At 40.9% G+C, this 15,672-nt stretch overlaps 1 protein-coding gene across 16 annotated transcripts in view; it reads right to left on the minus strand.

Annotated features, from left to right (window-relative positions):
- Positions 1-5,584: 5,584 nt before the first annotated feature.
- Positions 5,585-15,672, minus strand: part of LOC149307144 (tight junction protein 1-like) — a 248,817-nt gene continuing 238,729 nt past the window's right edge. For 11 of the 16 annotated variants that reach the window (XM_089538383.1, XM_089538386.1, XM_089538398.1 and 8 more), the window contains 3 exons: positions 13,141-13,358; positions 12,106-12,249; positions 5,585-7,375 (listed from right to left, as the gene is read on the minus strand). In XM_089538383.1, the coding sequence (XP_089394509.1) occupies positions 7,281-7,375; positions 12,106-12,249; positions 13,141-13,358 (457 nt within the window). In that variant the 3' untranslated portion in view covers positions 5,585-7,280. The remainder of the gene's footprint in view (positions 7,376-12,105; positions 12,250-13,140; positions 13,359-15,672) is intronic. The other 5 variants (XM_089538399.1, XM_089538392.1, XM_089538390.1 and 2 more) reach the window with 2 other exon arrangements.

The following is a 15,672-nucleotide window of genomic DNA, read 5'->3' on the forward strand; positions in this document are numbered from 1 at the left end:
CTGCCTTCCTTAAATATCTGAAGGAACGTCATGTAGAAGATGGAGTGAGCTTGTTTTCTGCTGCTCCAGAGATGAGAACATGAACAAGTGGGTTAAGATTGTAACAAAGGATTCCACCTGAATGTTAGGAAGAATATTGTAAGAGCTTTTCAACAATGGAGTGAACTGCCTTTGAGGGTGGGATGCAGGATTCTCCTTCTTTGGAGGTCTTTAAACAAAAGTCGGAAGGCCATATTTTGGGAGTGTTGTAATTGCATACTCCTCTATTACAGGGAGTTAAACTAGATGGCCCTTGTGGCCCCTTCTAACTCTATGTGTACAACATGTTTGCTCTCTCTGTGTTTGTGCTGTGTGCCTTCAAGTCATTTCTAATTTAAGGTGTCCCTAAACCATTGGGTTTTCTTGGCAAGATTTGTTCAGAGGAGGTTTCCCATTGCCTTCCCCTGAGGCTGAGAGTGTGTGACTTTACCAAAATCACCCAATGGGTTTCACGGCCAAGCTGGGAATCGAACCCTGGTCTCCAGAGTCAAAGGCCAACACTCAAACAACTACATGACACTGGCCCTGGTTTAAATCATAACTGACCACAAAGCTTTTTGGACATCTCTGAGTAAGTTACTCTTCAGCAGCCTGAGCTACCTTGAAGAGTTGTGTGGGTAAGGACAAAATATTCAATACTGATATTGGGAGAAATGACAGCTTCTTCTCTATCTTCTCATAGGCTTGTGATCTTCTCTACAGCCATAAAGCAGTATTATTCCTCCTCCTCCTCCCAGCAATGCTGGGTGAGAGACAGGGAACGTCTACTTGGCGGTTGCCTGGAGACTCCAAGAGCAGATATCTTAGAAAAGGTCAACCACACTAGCTCTTAGGAGAAAAAGAGGAAAACAAATGCGTACAAAAGGCTGCAGTGACCTTTTGACATGAATAAACACAGATCAAGGAAAGCCTGCAAGGGGGTTAGTTCTGCTAGCAAGGATGAAAGACGGGCAAAGAAAGGAAGCAAAAATGATCCCGGGTTCCTCAGGCCCTCCAGACTATGGATGTTGACCTTCTGTTAGCAGACGCATGGAGTTGGGCAACCGTGACAGACGATCGCAGCCTCTCCATTACTGGCTGCAGGTCTGCAGATAAAGACGACTGTAAAAATGCTCAGCGGGAAACTTCAGGAGAGGGATAAACAATCAATTAGGTTTATCATTTGCCGCAAAGGAAGGTTTGCTTGGAAATCTTGGTTAGAATCCTGTGGGCATCTTATAGATGCATACGTCTCCCTCTGTTGGAACATTTTTATCTGACACAGTCTGGACATATTCAAGGTTGCAGAAGCAGAGTTATACACGCAGTATCATTTCACATGGATACACATTGTACACAGAGCTACACTGCCCATGCCCATTTAATTCTGATTCGGTTGCACATTGGCTGTTTTGGTTCAATTGGGCAAAGTTACCATTCAACACAAGGCGTGCATAGCCTTTATCAGTGACTAACTTCAGATTCATTTGTTTTAGTTCAATTACACAAAGTTGCCGTTCAACACAATGCCTGTGTAGCCTTTTAGTGAATACCTGCATATTCAAAGATTCAAACTATGCAGCCCCAATGAGCCAGCATGGCATAGGGGTTGGAGTGTTGGTCTGGGAGTCCTGGAAACTAGGGTTCAAATCCCTCTATGGTTACAGAAACCTATTCGTTGACTTTGGACTAATCACCCTTTCAGCCTCAGTGGAAGGCAAAATGGTAATCCCCTTCTGAACAAATGTTGCCAAGAAAACCCAGTGATAGAGTCACCATAGGGTTCCTTTAAGTTGGAAGCGACTTGAAGGCACTCAGTAACAAGAGCCACCCCAATGAAAGAACTTCACCCTTTAAGTATCTCTGAAATATTCCAATTTAAAACGGTGTAGTTGGCCAAGTCAGGATTTTGCTAATTCTCCAAAATGAGTTGTGACTCTGCCCCTGGCATGTGGGCACTCAAAAAAAAAGAGGAAGCTTTGTGGCATGTCCTCAGGTGTTCAAGCAGATACGCATGCAACGCATGTGCACCACAGCCAACATTGCTCTTTCTGCGTCCCTTAAGTTTTGTCCACTAAAGGGGAGTGTCCAAGTTTTTCCAAGCCATCACTGAGGCGTGCAGGAACATATGCCTGCAATTTGACAAATTAGCGGCTAATTAACATTAAACAATGGGGGTTGCGGAGGAAATGAGTAAGCAAGCTCATTGCCACAGCCAGACTAGGCTCCTTAAAACCCCATTGGCTCTGGCGCACAAAGCCCTTCTGCCATGGCTCAGTAGCAGCTCTCATGCCATCTGTCTTGGTTGCTGTAGCTCCACGAAGCATCATCCATCTTTTGCACTGAGCTGGCAGCTGGACTGTCCCAACTTCCAAGCGATGGAACACGTCATACTTTGGATGCATCATTCAGCACGTGTGCGTGAGCGTGCGCCTTCAAGTCGCTTGTGAACTCCACAAATTTCACAGGGGTCTCAGGCAAGGAAGACTCAGAAGTGGTTTTGTTGGGCCTCGTTGGCAGTTTCTCATCCAAGAGTTAACCAGATCTGACCCTGCTTAGCCGCCAAGATCAGAAGGGATCTGTTGGCCTAAAGATGTGTGCGTGTGCCTTCAAGACGTCTGTTGACTTATGGTAACACCATGAATTTCATAGGGTTTCTTAAGCAAGGAATATTCAAGAGGTGGTTTTGCCAGTTCCTTCCTCTGAAACAGAGCCTACAAAAATTGGCAGTCTCCCATCCAAGTACTAACCAGGGCCCACCCTACTTAGCTTCCAAGATCAAACAGGATCTAGTGGCTTTAGGTTATTTAGGCCCTCGTTAGAAAAAGACAATTAATGCTCAGAAAAGGTGAAGGCTGTAGGAAAAGGAGGAACATAGTTCTCAAACAAGGAAGCCATTATCTTGCAATTGCCTCGTTGCAGAACATCCACATTTGGTTCAAGGTTGCAGAAGCCGAGTTGTGAACGGATAGCGCATGGATATTTGGCTGTGCATTTAGTGGTGCCTTTGGCACCTCAGTCCACCTGCACAATGCTGGCATGCAGTTAGGCCAAGATCTTCCATGGGTGCGTAGCTCCACAGGTGAAGTGCTCCCACCACCTGGATGTTGTCAAGATCTGGGAAGGGATCCTACTAACATCACTTATCAATGGAGGGGAAGGGGAGTGATTCAGACCATAGGGAAACAACTGGTCTCAGCTCAAGTTGGAGGCAGAAATGAGGGTGTGCTCTTACATGGAATGCATCCATTTTCTTTCCTCCACAAGCTCAGAACAGCTGGAATTTCATGGTTCAAAAAAATCACCACCTCATTCTCCTCTTTTTTCTACAGCCCCAGGCTTGACAGTTGCTGAGCATGGGTTTTGGACAGAGTACAATACCAAAAGAATAGCTCCCTGCTTTCTGTCCAAAAGGAACTTGTGTGCACCTTAGTCACTAACAGGAGACCAATCTTAAATATATTTACTCCACACATTTGTGGTACGTAACATCCCAACGTATGATTTCTGACAAGCCTTTCCCCCAATTAGCCATACGTATTTCCCCATTTTTAGCCATACCTTGTGAAGAATTTTCTTGTGATCTTCTCTTCTTAGGGAAGTGGGTGTCTGATGTTACCTGTTCTTTGTGCATCCATTACCTTTCTTTCTGCCATTTGAAATTCATCGCACTGCAACCAAGAGGCAACTTCTGTTGCTGTCACAGCTAACAAATCAAATCCTGCCTTTTCAACATTTAGCAATACATTTCGCAACTGATACCACCAAACCTCTGCAATACGATATTGAAGTTCTGCATTTTAACTAACCCCAGAGCAACAGACAAGCAAGGCCTTACTAAAGGTAGCCCATTAGCCACAGCGAATGCTTGTGTTCTGCTCGTTCATGGAACATTATCATCTCAGGACAGTATTTTGTAGCTTTGGTACAACAGGAAAGTCTGTTGATGGTGCAGTCAAAACTCAAAAGACACATTCCACATTTGTGTAATGAAATAACAGCCTGAACCTTATTGAAGAATCAAGTGTTTTACTCTAACACCTGCAAATAAAATGGTGGCATGAATGGAAGGTGACACTGTCCAAATCCTCTCCAGCTTTACATACTGTGTACAAGTTTGGATCGGCCCAACAATTACATGGGATCTATGGCATGTGCAACATCATATTCCGGATCAATAGAGTTCATATATGACGGGGTGTATTCTGAATAATAAAATGGACCAACCCTTTACACTGGTATCTTAGGAAGATGAATTTCCCAGAAAAGTCGATGATGATTGTAAATCTCTGGAAATTACAAAACACAGCCAGAAGGTAATTAACCTGGAGTTTGTGGAATAGTGGCAACTGAGCCATGTTGTACCACTTGCATTATTCAATAGGAAAATGGAGAATGCATAATGTCTTCTACCACATTCTCAGGTATCTGTGCACATGTATACACTTACAAATCTAGACAAGCAATTCACCCAAACAGTCCCTTCTTCAGACTGCGCAATTTGAATGCTGCCATGTATGAAAGCATACAAATATTCAGAAAGAGCCAGTGTGGAATAGGGATTTGAGAGTCCGGCTAAGAATCCAGGAGACCAAATCCTACTCAGCTTGGAAATGCACTAGGCAAATCGTGTTCTCTCACCTTTTGAGGATGGCAATGGCATGGCAAGATCTGAATAAATCTTGCCAAGAAAACCCTAGGATAGGTTCGCCTTGGGTCAGAGTGAACCTGAAGGCACATAACAACAATAAATATTCAACAGTTTGACACAATCCCATTCTGCAAGAGTAGCACCACGTGAATCTATTGGTTAGATAGTTGTATTCCCCTAGAAAGGGGCCAAAGACACCAACCTGTACTGCAACACCATGTTCAAAGGGAGTGGATAATAGAACCAGTGGACTGCTGCAAAGAACAGTAACAGAGATGGCCTTAAAATAGTGCTTAGGGACAGGGAAGATGTGCAAAGCTGTCTAGTAAAAGATGTTATTTCAAAGCCATCACCAGCTGAAAGTTTAACAACGGATTTGTATATGCCTGCCTGTACCCTGCATGTGGGAGAATAAAGAAAATATACATCTCCCCAGTCAAGTGCTTTGTTTTATCCCTTCTTCCCTGGTGTAAAATCTGAAAGTGGGCAAGAAAGAGACCAAGAAATGGTCAGACTTTATGTGTCACTTACCTAATTATTCTCGGTTCTTCCTTTCGGAAAGTGCATGCTCCTTAATCCAATGGATTAATCCAATTCATTCCAAATGGAACAATCCAATTCATGACTGCAGGATGCAAGGGAGCTTTGCAAACTTCTTTGGACACAGTAATGCCCTTCCAAACAGAGGATGGTTTACAGTCCTCCGATTTTTAAATTCAGATCCTGTAGCACTTCTGAGAACCTGAAGTCAGCTGCACCATAGCAGTGAACCAACCCTGGGCATTAATGTATTTCAAGCCAAGTTAAACTCTACTCATGGCAATAAAGCAAAAGATGAGCGAATCAGGACCTCAAGAATTTCAACTGTGCACATACACACATTTCAGACAGAAACAAGAAGAATCTAGGAATCTATTATTTTAAAAACAGTTTTTATTCTGTATATTTAGAAATGTGTAATTTTTAATAACGGCAAAGAAAAAAAAAATCAGCCACACCTGAATAGCTAAAGAACTGATTAACAGAATGCAGTGGTATATTATCTAAACAGAAATAGTGCTGATGTGCCGTAATAAATTGTCTATTAGTAAAAAAATACATTTCAGGGCACATAGGACAGCATCCTTATCACAAAATTACAGTAGGGATACTTCTGCTGTTGTTGGTTTTCCCCCCCAAGAATGTAATCAAACTAGAGAATTCCGAGTTAGTCTTTTAAATGCAGCACTTAAAAAGGTAACAACTTTGTGCATTTTCTTTTTTTTAGAAAAAAAGTCCTTGTTTTTCACGTACGGTAGAAATGCTGCTTTATTGCTGCAAGATGTCAAAGTTGAAGGCTCAAAAGGTATGAGAATACAAAGATATTAAGAAACGTTTTGTCTTGTATTTTTTATATATATTTATATATATAAAAAGGTAAAGCTTATAAAAGTTAAATTTACAAACCAAGAACAAAAGTGGTATGCGCAAGTTATGTACAAGCAATCTATAACATCTATAAATTTTCAAAATGCATAGCAGAAAACATACCATCATGTTCTTCGGGTTTTTTTCCTCTGGTTGATCAGCGCAAAAATAAACAAAAAAACAAAACCCAAGTGTAGAATTAAGAAATATATATATATTTCTCTCTCTGTGTGTATTAAATATATATATATTTCTCTCTCTCTTTCTGAACAAGCAAGTTCACAAAATGTATAGGGTTTCTCAACCTCTCTCAGGATGTATTAGTCTAGGTAAGCAGAGAAGCCATACAAACTGAGTAGTACAGAGAACTAAAATGACATGAGGGTAAGGCATCCCTGCTGGTTAATGTGTTTCTTGTCGTAGAATGTGGTTAATTTACAAACCGACGGAGGCAAATGCACCATAGTCACATCACATGCGCTTCCTCTCTTTCTTCATGACAAAAAAAGGGGAGTGTGTTTCATGTACAATTAAAGTAGACGTGCGTAGCTCTCCGAAGAGAAAGGATTTCTACATTGTGCTAGCAAAAAACTGTATTTCTGCTTTGTGGGCAACGGCACCGAAAGGTGGCCGGTTTATATTTTTAATTTAAAAAAAACCCAAACAAACCAACCCAAAAACAGTGACTGCAAGAGTCTTTGCATATTCTATAAAACACACAGTGGTGTTTTGTATTTTTATTTTAATATATTAAAAGAAAAGAAAAGAAAAGAAAGGAAAACTTTAGTTAAGAAAAAGACCTAATTCAACAGTGGGTCGTGAACCAAATTTCAATTCCTCTTTGCAGGGGATAGGAATTAAATTTTTTTTTATAAAAATAGACTGCATTGCTTCAGTGGTAGTTTAAGAGAGTTTTAAGCTAAGATGCATCCGAAAGTGTATGGTTAAGGAACGCCAGAAGGAACCCAAAAAACCCGTGCCTTCGTCCCTGGGTGAACGGCCGCCCAACGACATGTATATACCCTGACCATGGTTCAAGAAGGAACTCACTATCCGTTGTTAGTCAAAGCAAAGATTGCTTAATACTAAGAGAAATGTTAATACTTGGAAAAGAGTGGTTCAGTTTCTCTAGGCAAAGGTCTGTTCTGTTTTGTTTTTAAATCTCAGTTTCACTCTTATAAGTCAAGTCTTGCTAACACAAGAGTTAGAAGTGATCTATGAGAACTGACACACAGTTCGCTCCAACAAGATAGTTTGGATCCCCGGGAAGAGACTTGTTCTGCCAGGTTTTGGGGTCACCTGTGGGAGGAAAACAACGTAGTAGTTTAGTAGCCATCGAGAAAAGGTGGAACATCTTGGACAACAATGCCTTTACAGTTTGTTTTTAAGAGGAGGAGGTGGTTTTGCTGTAAAAGATCACCATCCGGTCTTAGCCCAGGAGACACACTTTACTTTGGGTTTTTGCCTGACAAACTCCAAACGGGGAAATGAACTCCAAGGAGTTCTGGTAATGATGGGCAGCGGGTAATATATTTGAGGGTGCTTTGTGGAACCTCAATGTGGTCCTTTTCACTGACAGGGAACCCCACCCACCAGGATCAAACATGGCAAATTTTCTTTCTGTCAGCCAAAAGAAAGATTTCTATTAAAACCTACTAGCTAAGAATCCAAGTGGGAAAGGCTTCTTTGTAAGGGTTCTGGATGGGCTGCTGAATAGTGAAATATCCCAAGCTGCCTTCTGGTGGGATTCAAGCTGAACTAGGCCTTCCAAGAGAAATCTCACCATTCAACTCTTCTTGGGGCTTACCAAAAATGTTGGCTCAAGAACCCCAACGTTTGGAAAGGAGCCCTTCACATAACCTAACTCTGGATTTTGCAAAAAGCAAAACAAAACCCATACCTCATTGGTGGGCAAGTATCATATGGCCTTCTTTCAACTTGGTCCTCTCCAGATATGTTGGCCTACATCTCCCATTGCCCCAGCCAATAGAGTCAATGGCCATGTTGGTTAAGGAGGATGGCAATTACACTCTGAACACATGTCGAAGGTGTCATCTTGGGGAAAGTTGGCTTAAGTCAGCTTCCAATCAGCTAAAACAGTGATTCCTAAACTCTGGCCTTCTAGGTGTTTTGGACTTTGGCTCCCAGAATCCTGGACCATTGGCCAAGATGGCTGAGGGTCCTGGGGGCCGAAGTCCAAAATACCTGAAGGACCAGAGTTTGGGAATCATTGTGATAGAGATTGTTCACTGTGAAGCTAGCAGGTGTAACTCTCTGAGTTACGCATCTCAGAAACAGACCAGAGGGCAGGACCAGCTCTGGAGGAAGAGTCCTCCTAACCATTCGGACACAACTTAACTCATACCTACCTTTGCCAAGCAGAGATGACAAAGGGAGGGCTTGAGGACAGTCTACTGATCCATACATCTCAGAGGATTTAAGGATCAGCAGCTCAACGACACTCAGGTAAATGGTACCCAGAGTCCACAAACACAGTCCAGGTAAAATACAGAGTTCAGGAACACAACCGTGAGTCTGATAGGTCAGATAATCTCTGACAATTTGTGGAGGACAGGGCTGGGAATTTATAGATCAGCAGATCAACACAACAGCTGCTTCCTATAAATGCTCTGAGGCCTCCTCAAGCTTTCTCTTTGTTGTCTCCATTCGGTGAAGGTAGGTAGGGGTAAGTTGTCCTCTGTAGCTGAATGGGCAGGTCTCTCTGCCAGAGCTGGTCTTGCGCTCTGGTCTGTTTCAGAGATGTATCACTCTAGAACTTCATCTTGCTCTGGTTCATCAGCACATCCTAGAACATCCACTGCTTCAGTCTTTGAGTCAGAGCCTATTTCCATGTTCTGGAAGCATGACGTGACAGTAAGAACCTTTGTAATATAGATGCTGAAAGTAACATCTGGGAATTACAGCTACTGCAGTACAGTGGCATCCTGATCTATGCGCTACATGTCTAAGGCTGCAATCCTATGTGCGTCTATGTGGAAACAGCTTCCACTGAACTCATTGGGAAAAGATGCAGAGGACTAAAGTGACAGACACATGGGTCGCAACTAACTAAAATCCTAGTGAAATCAACCTGTCTTTGGTCCTAAACATCCCGCTTCTGTTGCTCCATTTGGAGAAACTCAGTTTAATACATTTAATACAATGCACAGGTATAGAATCCACCACTTCTGTGTTGGTTCAGTTTGTACACACCACACACACATGCACACATGCTCAGACACACTTGCACACTGAAGCTCTTGGGGTCCCGTTGTTATTAGGCAGTAAATTAACCAAGGCTAGATTAAACAGTCTCATATTAATGCCCCAGATTACACAGAGGTTATGTTATAAAGTTTATACAGGTTATGTTGTCATGTGCTACAGAAGACAGGAAAGCCCCACAGTTCTTGAGGGAAACTCATGGAAACAAACATGATGTACACAATGACCGATATGCTGAAGTGATGACAACAGCTGAAGTGGAGATTTACGAACTTGAATGACCACGTTTAGATTTGGTTTGTGTACTCGATAACCTGAATGTTTAAGTTATAGCAGCCACAGAGTGAAATTATCTCATGGTAATTTCATTTTTACCCCTCCCCATACTCCAGAAAAGAAGGTTTAAAAGAAAAAGGATTTTCAGCTAGTTTTAGCTATATTTTTACAAACTGTTGGCAAGCAATAGTTTGTAAAGATAAAGGAAGGTGTAGTCTGATGGGTGAGAAAAGTGTATTTGCAGAACACCTTCGTTATGTTTGGTGAAATAGTTTGGAAAAAGACGAAATGTAAGCTAAAACTTTTGTTCCAGAGCTTGAAAATGTGAGAGAATACCCCCCTGGCAAATACTCATCTGGTACCAAATAACCCAATGCAACGCACTTAGGAGTTAACCTCTTGTGCTGTGTCCCACTTTTAAGTATTGGGAGTTTATTGTCCCCTTCTAATAATCCATGAGATGAGATGAAACAAGGCAATATATACATATATATTTTAGGGAGAATGTGCCAGTTTAATCTGACGTTTTTCAAAAAATGTGTTGCAGAAGAGGTTAGTATGTATAACCAAATGTTTGTTTCAGAAGGACAGAGGAAACATGGAAAACATGTTAGGAAAAAAGCTTAAGAGAAAGAGAGAGCGAGAAAGAGATCCCATAACCAACTATGTATATATATTTATATATATATTTGTTTTTGTTTTTTAAGAAAAGAGAGAAAACAAGTATTTATTTAAGACACAGTATGGCTTACACATCAGAAGACAGAGTTGGCCAATTGTGAAGTTTTGTCTCAAGGAGCAAGATTACTGATATAACACCACATTTAGTTATGTTAGCTGCAAAGGATGTATAGCTCCGATACAGACAGAAAAGAGGCAACCCTTATCGCACACGCACGCACACCCTCGCACATGAACACGGCATGAGCACACACAGATATAAGACTAACTTGGAAAGGAAGGAGACTTTTTTGTTGTTCTCACAGTAGTATAGGTGACTTAGAAGGACCAGCTCTTATTCCCCTTTCACCTTTCATTTCAAGTAAATTCATGAACAGGTTCGTCAGTTACAAAATAAAAATGACCGAAAAGCACAGTTTTTGAAGGAGTTATATGGATTATAAGTGGCAAAAACTTTTTGGATCCTTATTACTTTTAACTGTCCATTCCCTAGTACTTTCAGATTATTATTTTGTTTGCTTTTGCTTCTCAACACACTGTTAAATAGCTGCATGCAACACATGCATTAGAATACCAGTAAAAAATAAACCGGTCAAAATTTCTCTATGTATTTGGATTTCCCCATTAGAGAAGTATCTGATGCTCTATTATGATGATTATGATTATCATTAATTTTTTTGCGTCAACATAGTGGCATCGAAAAGAATAAGATACATCAGTGACAAATATTGAATACATTTTTTTTAAATACTGTACACGTAAGTACATTGCCTTTATATACCATATACAGATATGTATACATTTAAGGGTGTCAGAGACGCTTTTGGTGGTAAGTGGCTGGAAACACACCCTTAAGACTTTTTTTGGTGTGTCCAATATTGCAGACTGCCTTTTTCTGGATTTCACTCAAGGCTGTAACTTTGCAGCCACTTCATGAAATTGCTTGAAATTTACAAAAGAAATCTAAACATTTTTCTTTTTGTCCCCAGGTTTCTAGGCCCATACTTGCTTCCTTTCCTTTAGCTGAGTTCCCTACCAGGGAAGGAGAGCAGAGGCACATGGATCTGTAGACAATTCTCTCCACAATGGGGAAAAAAGGAGCACTGAGGAAGAAAGAAGAGGACCATCTCTCCATAACATTTCAGAACTTAGCAGGAAGCACCAATTTGTGTATGAAATCCGAACAGGTGAATAGTTGCAGAAAGTTCTTCTGCAAGAGAGGGTTCCATTTTGCTGCATGGCCAAATTTAATATATAACATCGGTTGCGTTCGTAAGCATGACCAAAAATACAAATGCTTTTGGCTCAGTTTACAGGGACTGCTACAGCCTTCCATGGTCAATAAAGAAAAGGACTGAGAATCAGCAGTTAGAGAAATAAAAAAAAAAACCAATTAGAATTCTTTCAACATAGCTGACAAAGAAAAAGTGTGACTTTCTCATCACAGAGTGTTTTTGCAGCAGTATTAGTCCTTGAGAGAGAGAGACCGAGAGAGAGACAGAAAGAGAGAAAGAGACAGGAAGAGCGTGAGAGATAAGAAACAAGGTAGATAATAATTGCACCATTGAATGGACCAATGACAAAAAATAGAGTACGACATTATCTACCTTGCCATTTCGGTTTATCCATCATGATTATTGTTTTTTTTTTCTGCAACGATTTTTGCATCATGAGTTTAGGTGTGAGAAAGACACTTGTGATGAAAATGAAAATGGAGAGCTGACACAGATACAGTGATTTAGTAAATTATCTCCAGTATATTACACAGTGTCACCTTTCAGGCAGGTGAGTTTAAATTATACGATAGCACCCAAAAGCCCCAAAAGGACAGAGGGAGGACAGCATACCCGACGAGGAGTCGGAGGATTTTAGAGCAAAAGACCAACCATCAGGGGTCATAGACGCACAATGTGGTAAGCGTAGCTCCACTGGCTTCAGGAACTTTAGTCCATGGGGCCCGCACATTACCAAAGGGCTGAGCAGTGTTTCACCTACGGCGAAGGGACAAAAAGGAGGAAAAGGTTACGAGAGACATTCTGCAGGCTTATGAATGCGCATGCAGCATCACACCTGCACCAGTGGCCCTCTGCATTTGACTTTTGCATATTTATTTGCAGATTTGAATAATACGTTCTCTTTAGATCCACTAGTGAGACTCTGCCAGGTGACTATAGAGGACCTAGAGATTCCTAGAGGGAACACTTCTCTGGGCATCTGTAAATCCTCCAGTGCCATTCTATTGGTCAGCTTCGGACCGACGTTGACCATAGAGTTGCACTGGAGGACTCAGATATTCCTAGAGAGTTGTTCTCTCAGGTTATTTGTTTCTGAGCTTAGTTCAAGGTACTGATGCTAACCTACAAAGCCCTAAAAGACCTGACATTAGGATATCAGAAAGAGCGCTTCCTTTGCTATGAGCATGTCTGGACTTTGAGCTGTTCAGCAGAGGCTTGGTTGTATGCTTTGCTTGCTACTGGAGAGTATTATTATTATTATTATTATTATTATTATTATTATTATTATCAAACTTTATTTATAAAGCACTGTAAATACAATCAATTAAAATAAATATAATAAACCTGCCTATGGCGTACATTCTACAAAAATTATTAAACATAATACATATTCCTAGCCCGAGACTGGCTCAGTCCTCACTGCAGTTCTGGATGGCAGTCATTATTTTTATTACTCCATCTGGCCCTTGGTTTTCAAAACGGGGCTTAACAACTATTTCTAATACATTTTATAGTATATTCTTTGGGGTGCTCTGCTGGGCAGAAAAGCAATGTATAAATACTAGTATTAACTCTCTTACCACAGACAATAACAACTGTTACTCAAGTGATTTTAATACTCCAGATTGCAAGGGAGGTTTCTCTTACCTTTCTCTTTGTCTAAAGGTGGGAGGATACTATTATCTCGGCAGACCTTGAAATAGATTTCTTGCTCTATTCCCTCTGGAATGGCTCCTTGTGGTATAATTATGCTAACTCCAGTCTCTATGGAGCTTAGGACACCGCCATTGCTGTTAAAAACGCCTCTCGCTGTGGCTACTACAGTGTGTCCATCCTCTTCGTCATCGTCTTCCAAAGCAGAAGGACTAAAATCAGATACACACAATTATTTCTGCTACTGCCAAGCAGAATTAGTAGCAGCAATTATCATTACTACTACTACAACAACTACTGCTACTCCTACTACTGAAGATTGCAAGAAGAACAGTTTCAAACTATGCCCTGGAAACATTGCGCTTCTTTACAGGTGGTAAATCCTATCAGATTATCTAGATCACCAGAGCTTCAAATAGATCAATTCTTCCCTCTGGGTGTTTCCCAATAAGAGCTGCAACTGGATTTAACCCATTATCTCCTACTGTATTAACAAACAATTTTGGGGGGCAACTCTGTGTAACAGTGCCAAGCAGAAGAGAGCCGAGTGTCAATTATGTTTAAAATACACCATGCAACCTATGCGTAAAATACTACTGAGATGCCGGTGCACATCACAATGCTCAACATTATCATCAATGATCAGTAAGCTGATCAATAATTCCATTTAAGGCCATGTGTTGCTTTTTTAGACAACGAGATGCTCCCAAACAACTGTTGAAGGCTTAGTGGTATCTTTCAACCTTGGCTCTTTTCCTTCTGGCTTAAAAAGACATAAAGGAATCCAGTGGCACCTTTAAGACTAACAAGGAAAAGGAAATTTGTGGCATAACTGGAGAAAGTCTTAGTCTAGGGCAGTGATTCCCAAACTCTGGTCTTCCACATATTTTGGACTTCAGCTCCCAAAAGGCTTAGTCATCGTGGCCAATGGTCAGGGATTGTGGGAGCTGAAGTGCAAAACACCTGGAAAGCCAATCTGGGAATCACTAGATAGGGCATTGCTATAGGTATAACCACAGTGAAATGTTGTAAAGCTGGCACATGGAGAATCCTTTGTGTAGCTGTGATAAAAGCCAGTGTTGGATAGGAATTAAAAATGTCAATGCTATTACCTTTCTAGTATTTTTAACTGATGTGAAGCAAAACATGAAAATTAAGAGCAAGGCGAATTGTTCTTTTAAACAACCCCACCTAATTATGAACATCAGTATCCGTTTTGTCTTTCAGAATAGGGTTTTCTAGTGGCTTCTACTGAAGTGTGTAACAAAGAGGCCAAGGATGCTTTAGAAAATGCATCCCATAGAGATGAATTAATTGGTACCAAACCGTTCTGGTTTTCAGCCAGGCTTTAAGAGCTGCTGAGATCCTCCTTGCTGGTAAGGAATGAAGGACTGTTGTGTGGTTGTACACATGCAGAGCTATTTTCTATCCCCCATGGAAAATATAAGCTATTCTTTGAACAGGCCTGAAGACAAATAGCAAAAGGTTGGCACTCACCTTGCTTATTTGGATGACGTTAGTTACCAAAAAAAAACCTGCTTCTCTAAATCTGCTATCAAGAGAAAAGCAAGCTTCATGCAAACAGAGCAACTGCCCAGAAATCTATGGCTGAATGTGTCTGTGTATGTATTTTCATTCTTTTTTGCTAAGGGGGCTATTTGTGAGATAAATGTGTATGTAGGAGTTGGCTGAAAAGCAGGTTTCTCAAAATGATGTGTGTGTATCAGTGTGTATGCCTTCCAAGTTGCCTGTTTACTTATGGAGACCCCATGAATTTCATAAGGTTTTCTCTGGCAAAGCTTAGTCAGAAGTGGTTTGGCCAGTTCCCTCCTTTGAAATATAGCCTAACAGCACCTAGAATTCATTGCCGATCTTCCATCCAGGTAGACCCTGCTTTGCTTTCAAGATCAGACCAGATCTGGTGGTTTTAGGGTATTTAGGCCCAATGATGAGAATCCTAGATACAGGCTGAGTCTCCCTTAGCCAGAATTCCTAAATCCAAAATATTCCAAAACCCAAAACTTTTTTTCATGGGTAGCTGAACTAGTGACACCTTTGCTTTCTGATGGTACCTGCACAATATTATTTAAAAAATATTGTGCATAAAATTACCTTTGGGTTATGTGTATAAGGTACATATGAAATTATGGAGGACAAGAGGGACATGTATTCAGTTCAACAGAGCAAAGATGAGCTACAAATGTAGCGAGCTAACAAATAAATGAATAAGAGTGGAATACTTTGCACTCTGTAAACTGCTAACATTTCACAATCTTGCCTGAGCAGCTGTACCTAATTTTAAAGGATGTCTTGCACTTTTAGAATTTCATGTTGACTTTTCTGAATTGGAAAATCCAGAGTTGTCTTTTGGCAAGGCATACCTCTTTCGTCTGCTGCCCTAAGACTGTGAAATGACCTGCCGGAAGAGATACGATGGCTGAAAATGCTGTCTGCATTTACAGCAGCATTAAAGACACGTCTCTTCTGGCAGGCCTGCACAGTTAATTTTAAATTATGACTTTTTAA

Source organism: Sceloporus occidentalis, unplaced genomic scaffold (genome assembly GCF_023333645.1).
Source record: "Sceloporus occidentalis isolate IW3139 unplaced genomic scaffold, rSceOcc1.0.p SCAF_9, whole genome shotgun sequence".
Classification (NCBI taxonomy): Eukaryota; Metazoa; Chordata; class Lepidosauria; order Squamata; family Phrynosomatidae; genus Sceloporus; species Sceloporus occidentalis.